At 41.5% G+C, this 16,356-nt stretch overlaps 1 protein-coding gene across 1 annotated transcript in view; it reads right to left on the bottom strand.

Moving 5' to 3' along the window:
• The window catches only part of LOC124712136 (brachyurin-like), a 176,029-nt gene that overhangs the window by 81,779 nt on the left and 77,894 nt on the right, over positions 1–16,356 (bottom strand). Inside the window, exon 4 of the mRNA XM_047242435.1 lies at positions 6,366–6,538. Within this exon, the coding sequence (XP_047098391.1) occupies positions 6,366–6,538 (173 nt within the window). The remainder of the gene's footprint in view (positions 1–6,365; positions 6,539–16,356) is intronic.

Genomic DNA, 16,356 nt, shown 5'->3' with positions numbered 1-16,356 from the left:
CCACTGAGTAGCCAAGGTCCTAGCGGAGGTGGTTTGCCGTTGCCATCCTCCGACCGTAATGGGGATGAATTATGATGATGAAGACGACAACACCCACTCATCTCGAGGCTGGAGGTAGGCGTGCTAAATTGGATTAGATGTTCGTAGCAGCTTTAGAAAAGCAAAGAAATCGCAGATCGTCTATAGAAGTTTTCAGGACACCTCCATAAAGTTCCACAAGAAAATTTTCAGTTGTTTCCACAATCTTCCGTTTTTGTGCAGCTAGATCTTTCGAAAACAGAATAACTTTAACTGTGGGAAACATCTCTCCCAAGTGTAGTGCAAAATTTATGTTTCCTCTGTCGAAACAGAGTACAGGTGATATCTCAACCAGTTATTGCAAGGAGAAATAGAATGTTGTCAATAACATCTTTATATCTGAAGAACGTTTTGGTGTACAGTGCATCTGCTATGTTACCCCTTATCGATTTGCAAAACCACATTGTCTGGCACTAAAGCCATCATCAAACCCGAAAGATGAATGTTTCTCCCAGCATACAGAACAGAATCGTGTTCAGAAGAAACTGAAATGGTAGTTTTCACAATCAACACATCTGTATCCTTTATTAGCTGCTTGGTTATCATTTGTGTTCGCTGAAGTTCCTTCTGGAGCAATGAAATGAAGCAGGATTTTTTTCTTCATTTGATAACAATTTATCCATTGGCATCTGCCGAAACATCAACGAGAACTGCCGCACAATATTTTAACCAGAAGCGAACAGCTCTTTTGGTGTTTTTTGCTCCTTTTATTTTCTTTTGCGGGATACCCACCGAAGTCAACTACAAATTTTGACCATGATGTCACTGTGAGTAAGCCACAAATCTTTTTGAAATGGCAGAAATACATTCTTTGCTCTTACCCACTTCTATGTCACTTGGTTAGGGTATCAAGGGAGCGTAAAATCTGGACTTTCTCCCTTTGCGAATGCCTTCCTCAGAAAAAAATTATAGTGGAACTTGAGAAAGTTTGAGCTTGATGTAGTTCTTCAGATCATCAGGCTGCTTAGAGACGATCATCCTGTTGTAAAGCATGAAAATATTCAGAGCTATTTTTCCTTTTTTCATTTATATATGGGTAGAAATTACCGACAGAGAAGCCACTGCATATTTACGTCAGAAACGCATGTTCTCAAAATTGCTGTTCACAGTTCTATCTATTCCAGTTGAAGTCTTCACTTTCACTCGCTCCATTACTTATTGACATTAAATATTTAACAGTTGGAAAAGGATTGTGACTGGAAAACGGCTGTGTTAGCATATTAACGTCACTGTTGTCCCTTGCGACACGGGAAGATGTCACGTCAATGTGTTTTTCCGTAGTAGCCGAAGCACCCCTGCAGAAGTTCTCAATTTCGTCAGTTGCGTTTTAAAATGCAGCTAACCCTATAGTCTAGCGAGTGAGGAAGCTGTCCGGTACACCTTGTCCACGAGCCATCTCACCAGAACTCTTCACTGTTTTCATGAGAGTTTGCTCAAATTTCACATCCATACTAATATTATTCATACTAACATCCATACTAACGTTATAATTACGAAAGTAACACCGTTTGTTACGCTTTCACGACTAAACTGTTGAACCGATTTTGATAAATTTGGTATGGAGATAGCTCGAATGCTGAGGAAGAGTATAGCCTACTGTAGAGAGTGTGTAGAAAACCATTTTTATTTATTTGAAGGATATAACGCCTCTCCCCATGAACCATGGACCTTAATGTTGGTGTGGGGGAGCAGTGGGGTGGGGGGGGGGGGGGAGGGATTGCGTGCCTCAGCGATACAGATAGCAACCACAACAGTGGGGTAACTGTTGAGAGGCCAGACAAATGTGTGGTTCCTGAAGAAGGGCAGCAACCTTTTCAGTCGTTGCAGGAGAAGCAGTCTGGATGATTGAGTGATCTGGCCTTTTAACATTAACCAAAACGGTGTTTCCGTGCTGGTTCTGCGAACAGTTGAAAGTAAGGGAAGACTACAGCCGTTATTTTTCCCGAGGACATGCAAATTTACTGTATGGTTAAATGATGATGGCGTCTCTTGAGTAAAATATTCCGGAGACAAAATAGTTCCCCATTCGGATCTGGGTGGGGACTACTCTGGAGGACGTCGTTACCTGGAGAAACAAAACTGAAGTTCTACGGATTGGAGTGTGGAAAATCAGATCCCTTAATAGGGCAGGCAGGTTAGAAAATTTAAAAAGGGAAATGGATAGGTTAAAATTAGATATATTGGGAACTAGCGAAGTTCGCTAGCAGGAGGAAAAAGATTCCTGGTCAGGTGAATACAGGGTTATAAATGCAAGATCAAGTAGGAGTAATGCAGGAGTAAGTTCAATAATGAATAAAAAATAGGAACTTGGGTAAACAGTTACGAACGACATAGTGAACGCATTTTTGTAGCCAAGATAGACACGAAGCCCACGCCTACCACAGTAGTACAAGTTTATATCCCAACTAGCTCCGCAGATGACGAAGAGATTGAAGAACTGTATAATGAGATAAAATAAATTATTCAGATAGTGAAGGGAGACGAAACTTTAATAGTCATGGGGGACTGTAATTCAATAGTAGGAAAAGGAAGAAACCGAAAAGCAGTAGGTGAATATAGAATGTGGATTAGAAATGAAAGAGGAAGCCGCCTGGTGGTATTTTGCACAGAGAATAACTTAATCATAGCTAACACCTGGTTTACGAATCATGAAAGAAGGTTGTATACATGGAAGAGGCCTGGACGCACTGGAAAGTTTCATACAGATTATATAATGGTAAGACAGAAACTTAGGAAACAGGTTTTAAATTGTAAGACATTTCCAGGGGTAGATGTGGACTCTCTCCACAATCTATTGGTTACGAATTGTAGTTTCAACTTGAAGAAACTGCAACTGAAAGAACCACAGGTTGTAAAGAGTTTCAGAGAGACCATCAGGGAACGATTGACAAGAATGGGAGAAAGAAATACAGTAGAAGAAAATGGGTAGCTTTGAGAGATGAAATAGTGAAGGGTGCACGAGATAAAGTAGGTAACAAGACAAGAGCTATTAAAAATCCTTGGGTAACAGAAGAGATATGGAATTCAATTGATGAAAGGAGGAAATAAAAAAATTCAGGTAATGAAGCTGGCAAAAAGGAATACAACCGTCTCAAAAATGAGATCGCCAGCAAGTGGAAAATGGCTAAGCAGGGATGGCTAGAGGACAAATGTAAGTATGGAGAGGCTTATCTCACTAGGGGTAAGATAGATGCTGCCTACAGGAAAATTAAAGAGACCTTTGGAGAAAAGAGAACTACTTGTATGAATATGAAGGGCTGAGATGGAAAAGCAGTTCTAAACATAGAAGGGAAAGCAGAAAGATGGAAGGAGTATATAGAAGGCCTATCTACACAAGGGTGATGTACTTGAGGGCAATATTATGAAAATGGATGAAGACGTAGATGAAGATGAAATGGGAGATAACATACTTCGTGAAGAATTTGACAGAGCGTTGAAAGACCTAAGTCGAAACAAGGTCCTGGGAGTATACAACGTTCCATTAGAACTACTCACAGTCTTGGGAGAGCCAGCCCTGACAAAATTCTACCATCTGGTGAACAAAATTTATGAGAGTTCAAGAAGAATATAATAATTCCAATCCCAAAGAAAGCAGGTGTTGACAGATGTGAAAATTACCGAACTATCAGTTTAATAAGTCACGGTTGCAAAATAATAACATGATTCTTTACAGACGAATGGAAAAACTGGTCGAAGCCAACCTTGGGGAAGATCAGCTGGGATTCCGTAGAAATGTTGGAAGACGTGAGGCAATTCTGACCCTACGACTTATCTTAGAAGATAGATTAAGAAAAGGCAAACCTACATTTCTAACATTTGTAATCTTAGAGAGAGCTTTCGCAATAAATAAAAATAAATATTACAGAGTGACAGTCAATGAAATATTGGGAAAAAACGTAAATTAGTTACAAACTACGGTGTGCACACACTTTATGCAAGATGCAAACGTCACTACAGGTATTCGGGTTTAGGTTATGATATGTTCGATATGCCTACCATCATTGACGATGAAGTGGTGCAGACGAATAGTGAAATTCTACATGACCCGCTGAAATGTCGGAACATCGATGCTGTCGATGAGCCGACCGGTGACCGAGCTGTTCTAAGAGCTTCAGTCCGGAACCATGCGGTTGCTACGGTCACAGGTTCGAATCCTGCCTCGGGCATGGATGTGTGTGATGTCCTTAGGTTAGTTAGGTTTACATAGTTCTAAGTCTAGGGGACTGATGATCTCAGATGTTAAGTCCCATAGTGCTTAGAGCTATTTTTGCTGTCGATGACCTCCTGAATGGCTGTTTCCAGCTCATCAATGGTTTTGAGGTTATTGCTGTACACCTTATCTTTAATACAGCCCCACAAAAAGGAGTCGCATGAGTTCGGATCAAGAGACTATGGCGGCCAGGAGAGGCTCATGCCAGTGGCCTCTCGCTAACCCAGAGCCAGAATGCGGTCCCAAAGTGCTCCTCCAGAACATCAAACACTCTCCTGCTTCGACGGGATCGAGCTCCATCTTGCATGAATCACATCTTGTCGAAGTCAGGGTCACTTTCGATAATGGGGATGAAATCATCTTCCAAAACCTTCACGTACGGTTTGATAGTCACCGTGCCACCAAGGAATATCGCACCGATTATTCCGTGACTGGACATTGCACACCATACAGTCACCCGTTGAGGGTGAAGAGACATCCCGATGGCGAAATACGGATTCTCAATCCCCCAAATGCGCGAATTTTGCTTATTGACGAACCCATCCAAATTAAAGTTGGCTTCGTAGCTAACATAAACCATATTAATTCCCATCACGCCCCGCGGTTAACCGTACAGTTTGAACGTCCTAACGTAAACCGTTCAGAACATATGACGATTTTATATCACATTGTTCAATAATTGATACACTGTACATTGTTTATAAATTCATTTAGTCTGAATATGAACCAATTTAATGGCTGAACCGTAATGAGAGTTTTAAAGAGGGTTGAATAAGTTGTGAGGTGGTGCATTAAGCAACCCTGTATTGTTTGGTAACGACGCCGTCGGACTAAGTGAGTGAGTGCCTGAAGTTAGTTAGGATCAGAATAAAATGTTTACCTGTACTCTTGGAAAAATCCATGGCCAAAACAGTGCCTCCAGTAAGCACATAATCTCAATCACACATATCTAACTTCCTTCATACATTCACGCTTTAACAAGTTTTGAGGACAATTGCATCAGCAAAAATTTAAAGAAACGGCATGAAGATGTAATGTTATGAGACCATTTCTCCCAAGTCTGTCCCATAACTAAATAAAACCAGAGTTAAGAGGGCCAATAAAATCGAGCTATCTAATTATCGAAATAGTTTTGTAGAGTTCATTCAACGTTATTGCCATAATTCTACAATCATTTAAAATGAAATAGAAACCAGCAGCATCAGTTGATGTTATCATTAATTCTATGACCCTTGAAGACTATTCAGTCAGGTACATGAGCTCACCTTCTTGGTTCTATCAAAAGATATGTCATAAGCTGATCTTATTTTTCCACTCAGGGGACTGAAATAGCACTTCACATAAGCTAAAATCACAATCGGACAGCAAACTAACTAGAGACGTAATGATTACTTCATGAGGATAAGCTCCAATAACTGCAACAAGTTCCATCTTAAGCGTGTTACCAACAGCACAGTCGGAAAATCCATAGTGTATATCAAACCAGCATCTACGTGACACAATGTCGGCACAGTAACCAGTCAACATACACTCCTCAAATTTAACACTCATGTCTGAACAAAACAGATATCTGATACAACAATAACGTGTACTTCTGTCCTTGTATGCACTCGTTACATTATCACATCGTTCTTTCCAACCATAGCTTCCTCATTTAGAGCTATTAGCAGGTGCAGGCTACCTACATTTCTCTCCCCCAGAACACGCTATATCACAAAATGTCACTTTTCTACACATTTAAAAGTGTTCATGAGTGATATTATCATTACTAGGCAGCAGCAACAGCAACAACAGTAGTAGTAACAGTACTGGTAGTACTAACTTGATTAGTTTTTAGTGAGTGTTTTTATTCACATTGTCCCAACATGCAATCCAGTCATTTCATTTGTATTAAAAGCATTTGATTACTGTTTGTCATATTAAAACTATCATTATTTAGTAGGTAACTAAGATGAAAAAAATACTTGTGTGAGACACCCTAGTCCGATGTGACTGATATGGCCAGTTGAAATATACAAATAAATAAATAAAACCAAAGAAACAGAAGAATCATATCTTCCGTCGAATGTAAACTTACAGCTTAGGGCTACTTCGGATTTCAGGAGGACAACAGCCACGTCATGTTTGAGAGACATGCTCGTGTAGGAAGGGTGGACTACACCCTCACGGCTGTAAATGCGCTCCAAGTTGTCCTCCCAGTCGAAGGAGTACAGTTTGATGGTCCCCAGCGTCACTTGAAACGTATCGAAACTGTACAAGGGAAACAAATGACCAGAGACAGTTTTAAAAAAATTATAACCGAATCCTATATTACAAATAAATGACATCTTAATAATAAAAGTTGTATAGTGTGTTACAGTAGAATCGAGAGGAAAAATTTAGCTCCACAGAGAACCAGAGAAAGAAAAAGGCTTCCAAAAGTACCAGAAAGACTAGAGTCATAATGCGAAAACGAATTTTGCAAGTGTCTGAACATCTAATGGGGATAGTAGAACAAATGGGTAGATGAGATGAAGAAGGACATGGGAGAGATTAGTACCATACTAGAGATAGTATACAACAAAAATATAGACTAGAGGTGCAATGAAGATATCAGAATTTTATTAGATTACCAACATGTTGGTAAGAATTCGGCCAGAATAATGTGTGAAATTTGGTATGTGAAATTTGGAACGTTGGATTTCTTGGCCGACATATAGCAGATGCGTGATTCGACGAAAGGGGGTTTTGCGGTCAGCGACGCTCGTCAAAATAAGGATAGTATCCAGCAGCTAAGAGACGGTTTTTGCTAAGGAAATTGCAGTACGGGATGAGCTTCTAGCCAGCTGCAACCATGGTCCAATATACGAGATGTATGCAATGGTGGCTTCTGCTACAGTATGGAAGACGGCTACATTCAAATACTTTTTAATTCTGTGATAATTCAGTGTTTCATCATAGCGCAGATCCATACGTACCAGCATACTCAACGCACTGAGGTGGATCTATTGAGAGAATATTATTACAAATATCACTAAAATCAGGGAAGTTATATTATCATAGTAAAAGCCATTTAAAATTAAAAAACTGCTAAATACTTTATAAGCAAGGTATTGGACGATAACTTAGGACTCCAAACGTCATCCCTGAAAGCCACGCATCTGTAGACAATTTTTTTGAGTTATTGTGCTTCTTACATGAGAATGGTTGCATCGACACGGCATTATCATTTAGAATATGGATGTACGTATGTTGTTATATCTTTTTGTTATGTAAATGTGTTACACCATCTGATACTCCACACTAACACAGCAAACGAAAGTAGTGTGGCGATTCCCAAGTCACGCTTTATTAACTGTTTCTGAATTATGTAACTAAAAGGTTAGTAGTCCAACGTTAGAAAAACCCTTGTAACTTAAAAACGGAAAATTATTCGTAAGACAGTAGGCATGCTTGTTCACATACAGAGATATGTAAACAGGCAGAATATACCGTTGCGGTCGGCAACCATTATATAAGAGGACATTTGTCTGCCGCAGCTGTTATATCGGTTACTGCTGCTACAATGGCAGCTTATCAAGATTTAAGTGAGATTAAACGTGGTGTTATAGTGCAGAAGTGATGGGACACAGCATCTCCGAGGTAGCAATGAAGTGGGGATTTTCCCGTGATACGATTTAAAGAGTGAACCATGAATGTCAAGAATCTGGTAAAACATCGAATCTCCGACATCTGTCCGGCCGGAAAATGGTCCTGCAAGACGAGACTGAAGGGGATCGTTCAACTTGACAACAGTTGCAACCGTTCCGCAAGGTGCTGCTGATTTCAGTGCTGCGCCATCAACAAGTGTCATCGTGCGAACCGTTCAACGAAACATCAACGATATGGCCTTTCGGAGCCGAAGGCCCACTCGTGTACCCTTGATGACTGCATGACACAATGCTTTACGCCTCAACTGGACCTGTCAACACTGGCATTGGACTGTTGATGACTGGAAACATGTTGCCTGATCGGACGAGTTTCGTTTCAAATTCTATGTAGCGGATGGACGTGTACTGGTATGGAGACAACCTCATGAATCCATGGACCCTGCATGTCAACAGGCGATTGTTCAAGCTAGTGGCGGGTCTGTAATGGTGTGAGGCGTGCTCAGTTGGAGTGATATGTGACCCTAGATACGACTAGATACGACTCTGACAGATGACATACACGTAAGCATCCTGTCTGACCATCTGCATCCATTCATGTGCATTGTGCGTTCTTGCGCAATTCCAACAGTACAAGGCGACACCCCACATGTCCAGAACTGCTTCGCTTCAGAATGGTTACAGGAACTCTCTTCTGAGATTAAACACTTCCGCTCAGTTCCCTCCAGCACTACTTCAGACATTAGTCGAGTCCTTACTACGCTGTGATGCGGCACTTCTGCGTGCTCGTAGGGGTCTACACGATATTGGCCAGGTGTATCTCTTTCTTTGACTCTCCGGTGTATGTTTTAACGTGTATTCTTTATTATTTGTTTTAAGCGCTTATGCACTATATCCGTGATTAATTAGTTATGTCTGTACTTTTCTATCCAGACTATTTCGTTTGATCTCTGTAGATCCGGTAAAAATTATTTTTCATTTAAGTCATGTGCCTAATTTGTAAAATCGCTATCACGAAAATGGTGGTCCATTTTATAAACTCTGGGTAAATTATGCTCTTTTTGTGGGGGAGCGAATGTTCTTGTTCGTGCGAGCATAGAAGCGTTCGCGTATACTTATTCGTGGAATGGCGTTTGGGAGCAAGGAAGGATTCGGGGGAAAGTTGAGCTGGAAGACACTTTCTGTCGAATGAATAGGGGACTTGTATGTCAAGTTTGGTACAGGGTAGGCTTTGAGACCTTTTAGGCGCTAAAGTGTTGGTTTCTTGGCGGCACGTAGACACATGAATACTTTAATATTCGTTTGCACTTATAAAATTTCCGAGTGGTGTGGTACTCAGCCTGTACCAATTGCGTGGAACGTTAACATTTTGTGAGCGTCAAATAATGTGCAATGTTGAACTTTAACTTACTAAGATTTCACTTTTCGAATTCAAGCTAGGTGTAGCACGAGAATCTGCTTGAAAATTCGCATGTGTGTTAATATGTTGATTGCCTTAAGTGGTTCAAAAATGGCTCAAATGGCTCTGAGCACTATGGGACATAACTTCTGAGGTCATCAGTCCCCTAGAACTTTGAACTACTTAAACCTAACCAACCTAAGGACATCACACACATCCATACCCGAGGCAGGATTCGAACCTGCGACCGTAGTGGTCGCGCGGTTCCAGACTGTAGCGCCGAGAACCGCTCCGCCATCCCGGCCGGCTGCCTTAAGTGAACTTTAAGTATTTATGAGTTGGCAAACAAGCTGTGTTCAGTTAACCGGAATAGAACTGTGTTTTTCGCATAGCAGTGATATCTACATAGCATTTCGGGATTCTGTTGCCATTCTAATCTCACATACATGCAAGCTTAAATGCATGTGAAAAATTGTTCACGTTTTAATAATTTATTTTAGGGTTACCATTCTTAACAGTTTCAATGTTTGACTGACTAAATAAATCGGTGCATTTAGGTGAAACCTTCTGTTGTCGTCTGCATCAATTTATTCATCAGAATAACGCTTTTAACAATTATGATTATTATTCAGTTTTATTGCTACTTGTTTGGTTTAATAATTCTCATTATAAGCAATGCAGCGAGTTCAGTTGCTGGGCGTAAAGGCAGAAGTTCATAGCTCGACCCTGTTACTATCTGGACACAACGTTCTAAATTGAGCAGTTCATTGCCGAAGTACCACTCATAAGGGGACGTTATAAACAGTCTTTTCGTGCAGGATTTAGATTAGAAACAGTCCGTTGTCAAGCCATATTTTGCTGGAGGAGCTACCTGAAAGCAGTGTCAGAACTTCTTCCTGAGGATTAGGGAAACTTAGGTATGAAGAGATCAAGAAATTCTCTAAAGAAAAAGAGAGCTACAAAAGAAAACCTTGATTTACAAACGACTAGGTGTTAGGTGCAATTAGGACAGGAGCAAGAAAACAAAGAGAAGTCTCCAGTTTTACGAAACTTTGTGCACAATGTTACAGATCATGTAAAAGGAGATAAGTATTAATGATTTGGAGCTGAAACAAACCGATTCATATTAGAAGAACAAAGATGTAAAATTATTAGTTTAACTCTCTTGCAGCTGTGTAAACGGCCAAAAGTAATTTGATAAAAGTCAGTTGGACTCTGCATTTGTAACCAAACAACAAACCAAGTAATAATGCATAGTGCTAAGACTCAGGCAAAATTTACGTCGTTCATATGTTTTTATTACGCTCTTCATTTCTGTTCATCCACTGGGAATCCACATCCGCACTAAAACAGCTGTTAGATACTTAGAGTGCTCTCGCAGTCATTTACATGTAATAGTAAATGGAGAATCCAAGGGAAGTGATGGATGGGAGTTCGCAACCTCCAGCCACACAGGACATTGTGGTACCGAACAGGGCATTGTGGTAATGCAGCAGTGAAAGCTGTAAACTTGCGTCCGACCGAGACTCGAACCCGGATTTACCGTTTCTCATGAGATGTTTCCTTAACTACTTTGGCCGTCTGGACACGTTCCCTGACCGTCTCAAACTGCCAACCTGTCACCCACTGCAATGCAGCCGCCTCATCACGAGTGGTCTGTCGGACGTGCCAGCAGAACAGATCTCACTCAGAGGTTTCTCTGATTCATTAATTGGTTATGAAAGTAATAATTAAAAGAGTGTCTCCATATTACTATCTCTTATTCTGCCAGTAGACTTCGCGTAGAGAGACACATTGTCTTCCATGTTTGTCAGAATGTCTTGAAACTGGCTCATCCTTTACCGTAGTTTCACTTGTTCTGAGCCATTACGCATTATATGAATACGTCGTATGTAATAATTTTCTTCCCCTACCTGTCGATTTTCTCCCTTTCTATAATAGTTGTCGATGTTTACGATCTCTATGGTGGCAGGTGAAGCTGGCCGTGAAGTATGATAGTTCTCTTCTTAGGACGTGGCTCCTGTGGTTTGGTCGCAGGTGTTAAGTTGTGTCCCGTCAAAGAAACAAAACTGGTCGTATAAGTCTTTATTCCGTAACAATTACATCGGTGGTGACATCCGCAATGCCGCCAAAGGCCCCTGTGATGTAGGCGGCCAAAGCCAGTGAAGTGTGCGGACATTGGCAGTAGCCCCTCAGAAGCGCGGCGTTTTTCGGACGTGGTCGGGAGATAGCGACTGTTGCCAAGGTCATACAATGAAGGCTTTCACGACCGGATGGTACTGTTGTTGATAATTCTTCCGGGTTATATGGCCATGGTCCATGGAATTCTTCTATTCCTAACGTTTCGTCCAATACTACATTGGACATCTTCAGAGGTATGGCTGGTCCTGCTGAGTCCTGCAGAACTGCAGGTCTGCAGGACTTAGCAGGACTAGCCATACCTCTGAAGATGTCCAACGTAGTATTGGACGAAACGTTAGGAATAGAAGAATTCCATGGACCACAGCCATATAACCCGGAAGAATTATCAACAACTGTTGCCAAGGTGCTGCTGTCAACACAGCGGCAGCAGGCACAAACCCATAGGTGGTGCCAGGTGGCGAGCAATGGATGGGCAGTATATGGCCCAGCCTAGCACCACTGATAAGCTCAGCGTTACTGGGTCAGGCAGGATCAAACCACGAACTCCAATATGGATTATGTCATTGTCGTGTGCCAACACTGAGCAATGGAGGGGGGGGGGGGGGGGGAACAACAACAGTGACAGTCATATGTTCGCACAGGCTGACAAACAGCGACAGTATTCGCCATGCTCAGGCAGTGATAGGTGGGTAATAGATGGCACAGACTCGAACCCACGGCCCAGAGTTTAGAGACACCAAGTCCGCACATTCGGACTCAGCAGAGGCAGTAGTCTGCAGTTATTGACAGTAGAGTCTGGTGGCACCAGCTTGCTGGGTCATCTCAGGTGCCATATAGTCGTGGACATCTGCTAATGACTAGTGGCTGGTGGTGACGACAGAACTGAGAGTCTAAGTTCGTCAGTACATACACAGGCTGGGCTGCCTAGTGTTCCTCCAATGGCAGCGCTCCAAGCCTCTATATCAGCTGGCCGAAGTGGCCGTGCGGTTCTAGGCGCTGCAGTTTGGAACCGCAAGACCGCTACGGTCGCAGGTTCGAATCCTGCCTCGGGCATGGATGTGTGTGATGTCCTTAGGTTAGTTATGCTTAACTAGTTCTAAGTTCTAGGGGACTAATGACCTCAGAAGTTGAGTCCCATAGTGCTCAGAGCCATTTGAACCATTTGAACCTCCATATCATAATGGATCAGAGTTTCTGGGTGTAATCGTTGAGCGATTATGACACCGGTCTTTCTGTAGTGTGCCAGTGCCACTGGTAGGCCAGTCGTTGCTGTCATGTGTCACATCTTCGCCTTTCATAAACACTGAGTGGAGTCTTCTGCAATGTCAGTGTACTGAATGCATCTGCTTGCATACTGTTCTTGCACGAAAGCACCTAGTTCCTTCCTTAGGTGGCTTGTGAAACATTCCCAGTGACATTACTTTGCTGAAAAGTTGAAGGAGCATTTTGATTCACCAGGTCGACTCATGGCGCAACACTATTTTCAAATGGTTTGAAATTCATGATATGCTCTTGAAATGGATATTGTTTCATGTCTCATTAAACGTAATGCTACAACCTGAACTGATATGAGAGTTCTAAATATTTGTACACATTTTATCTGTGAGCAGTGTTTTAAGCCATTCTTTTAATACATATTTACTCTAAAGCAAGTAGATCATCATCAAGGCCTACAGACGTAGTGCCAAAAAGACCAGAATGAATAACTCTTAAATTTTCATTCATATTTAGTATCTGAATATTTGTAATCAAAGCAACAACAAAAAATACTAAGTCAAGCATCAACATTGATTTCGTAATTATTACTACTAATAGGCTAAAATATATTACTGACTTTCACGATTGTAGCGATGTAAATTGGAAAACTATTCAATTTACACAAATTTGCAATTGAATTTTTACGGACAGAAGTACTGACTCTTATTTCTTTCAGAGAAACTAGAAAATTTAAAAAATTAAGCATCTAAAGTATTTGTACTCTTCCTTTCTTAACAATAACTGAATCGTGCTATCAAAATCCCAGCATTCCAAATAATTGGGACAGTGACCATCTTTTAGGGAAACTCATAAAAGCAGTCAAAGTCTTGGCATTTGCTATTTCATCATTTGACGTTGTGCAAAATTTATCATCTGTACTTTCCAGTCAAGGGAAAGAGAGTTTGACAGTGAAAAATAAAATTTTTTTTGAAGAAATGAAGATTTTCTGATATTTTGTGGAACGATTAATAGAGCTCTTCTTGACAATGAAAAAGCAATGAAGTATTTATATGTTTGTGGATATCTGGAAGCAGAAGAAATTAGGAAACTTAGGGGGGATGTTTTATGAAATAAATGGTACTACAGCGTTATTAGAAAGGGGACTAGTAAACGATTATGTGATTTAGCGGTCTGTAAACTACCATATACATTACGCATTATATAATCTGGGATAACCACAGCAATCAGTCACACATAAATTTGTATTTTATTGTAAATCTAGCTAGATTTCAGCTGCAGTATAGCCATCATCAGAGCTAAAACTGGTAAGAAACATAGGGATCAGTCATTTGAATTGGCTGTAATCTGTAAGCTAGCTGTTTTCCACCTTAAACGTTGCATAAAAGACAAACATACCGATTAGTAGTGGGACATGTAAGAAGGCTTGCATGTGCACATGTTGTTAAAATGATTTTAATCTGCCCATAACTCATTCACGCTGTGGGTGCTGTTTACAATCCTACACAGCCAGCCACAATGAATGCTATAACCAATATCATGTGTTATATGAGAATGCAGGCTTTCTCGGCGAATCTCGATGATAAAATCATCTCGGTTGACAGCCGAGTCAATGTGTTGTTTTCCAGCAACGTTTCAGCAAGTTTCTTACTTGCCATCTTCAGGCGAAGCCATCGAAGACTAACGAAGACGTTCTCCACTCCGCCTTATGTAGCGCGCTGACAGTATTGCCGCGCATGCGTCACATTCGCAGTGACAGAATGACCTCACCGCAGCTGCCTCGCTGGTGGAATTGCAAGAATCAGCTGTCTGTGGCGTTGTCGCTCGCGGCAGTCATCGGAGCATTCTGACGTCTTCATCTGGAGCAGATCTCGGAGATGGCGGAATTCCACGAATTTAAATTTCTCATCAAACGCATTCACGGGGAGGAGATGGCCTCACATGTAAGAAATTTCGACAAGCCACATGGCGACGGAGCAAAACTTTTTAAGTTCCTTAAGATTTTTAATGTGATGTCGGGACCACGGTATAATACCAGACGGCCACTGCGCGGTAGATAACGGAGAAGGCTATTGTGAAGGAGAGAATTTGTTATACGAGACGAAGGCTGGATGCCATTTCAGAAGAACTGTCCCAGCTACATCTGAAGATAACGGTACATGGTTCTCCTGTATCATGGGACTAGGTTGATGGGGTGACTTCAGTCAGGTTTGATTGTGTGTATAAGGATTCAAGTTAGCGGCAGACGTCGAAATTTGAACGCTTGATACCACAACAGCTGTCGCCACAGGAAATACGTTTTGTTGTTAACTTCACGGAGAAGTATTTGGACGTTTCGACGAATGTCTGTTTTGGGTAAAGGACTCAATTTTGCACCTACACGAAGTGCCGTACCTCTGGTAAGCTTCCTGAGTGGTGTTGAAGAAGCTGTACGACGGCTTCCTATGGACGCTGCCGAAGACATAAGAAGGGAAACTTGTCGTGCTCTCTTAAAAACTCCTCCTTAACGTAATAAGATAACCTCTGAAGAAAGGGCTGGTACACGAAATCTCCAAGAGGATCCGGACACAGTGGTGCTGAAAGTTGATAAGGTAACACAACTATTCTGTTCCTCGTAGTTTGTATTTGAAGAAGATGTATGGTCTACTTAGTGATACTATGTACAGGAAGATTGATCACGACCCTGCAGCACGTGTGCTACGGAAGACATGTACTCTACTGAATTCTTCCTCGTCACCTCCAGAGAGCACAAGGGGTTAAGACCACAAAGAATGAATGGTCTTCCTAAAGTTCATAGGGAAGGTAATACGGACGCCTCCAATATTATTTACGTTATGATGACGACGAACGAATCGTCGCCAATGTGAATGACTGGTGGCCAATGATAAGTAGAAACATACAAATCTCTTCTTGGCATATACAGCAGGTTTGTAAGTGAAGTCGATAAAGAGCTGGCTGCATGGTCTGGGTTTCAACGACCAAAATAATTAGAGGTCGTTGGTAAAAAATAATATATTGTACTTAACTGGTAGTACAGGAGTCTTCATAGTCAGGATGAATATAATTACAAACAGAGAGCTATACAGACATCACATAGGCCATACTTTAACTAAATGCCTTGTTAGAGGTTGCGACCTATCAGCTGAAGGCTATACGACCTTCGTACTTGACGTCCCGAGCAAGAGTGGCCGAGCGCACGCTAGAGACTTGTTGCAAGCCGCGGAGCGGCGCTAGTCTCGACTCGCACGTCCAGCGATACTAGTACGGACCGCGTTCGATAACTGCATTCCCCTAACAAGTGTGGTATCGAAAGTTGATACCACAATTTAGCCAAACATCTTGCTTTCTTGGTGAGACCATTGGTTGACAAATCTCCTCATCATATACAGAACTCTGCCGATTTTATAAACAGACTGGGGGCTCTCCACCTAAGTAGTTCGGAACTTTTAGTGAGTTTTGATGTAGTACCTCTTTTTACAAAGTTACCTTTTGAATATTCCTTGGCACTAATTGGTAAACGGTCTTTCCTCAGCCCATCTTATGTTTAACGAAGAATATTTAGGACAGATTTACGGTATGGCCATGGGCAACCCCTTGTCTCCCTCGGTGCCTAGCTTTTTTATGGAGGGTTTTGAGGAAAGAGCACTTGAAGCAGCGGTTTCTAAACCAACTATTTTTTGCAGATA

This window comes from Schistocerca piceifrons, chromosome 8 (genome assembly GCF_021461385.2).
Source record: "Schistocerca piceifrons isolate TAMUIC-IGC-003096 chromosome 8, iqSchPice1.1, whole genome shotgun sequence".
NCBI lineage: Eukaryota > Metazoa > Arthropoda > Insecta > Orthoptera > Acrididae > Schistocerca > Schistocerca piceifrons.
The sequence above is the reverse complement of the archived record's forward strand: the minus strand, read 5'-3'. Positions and strand labels throughout refer to the sequence as shown.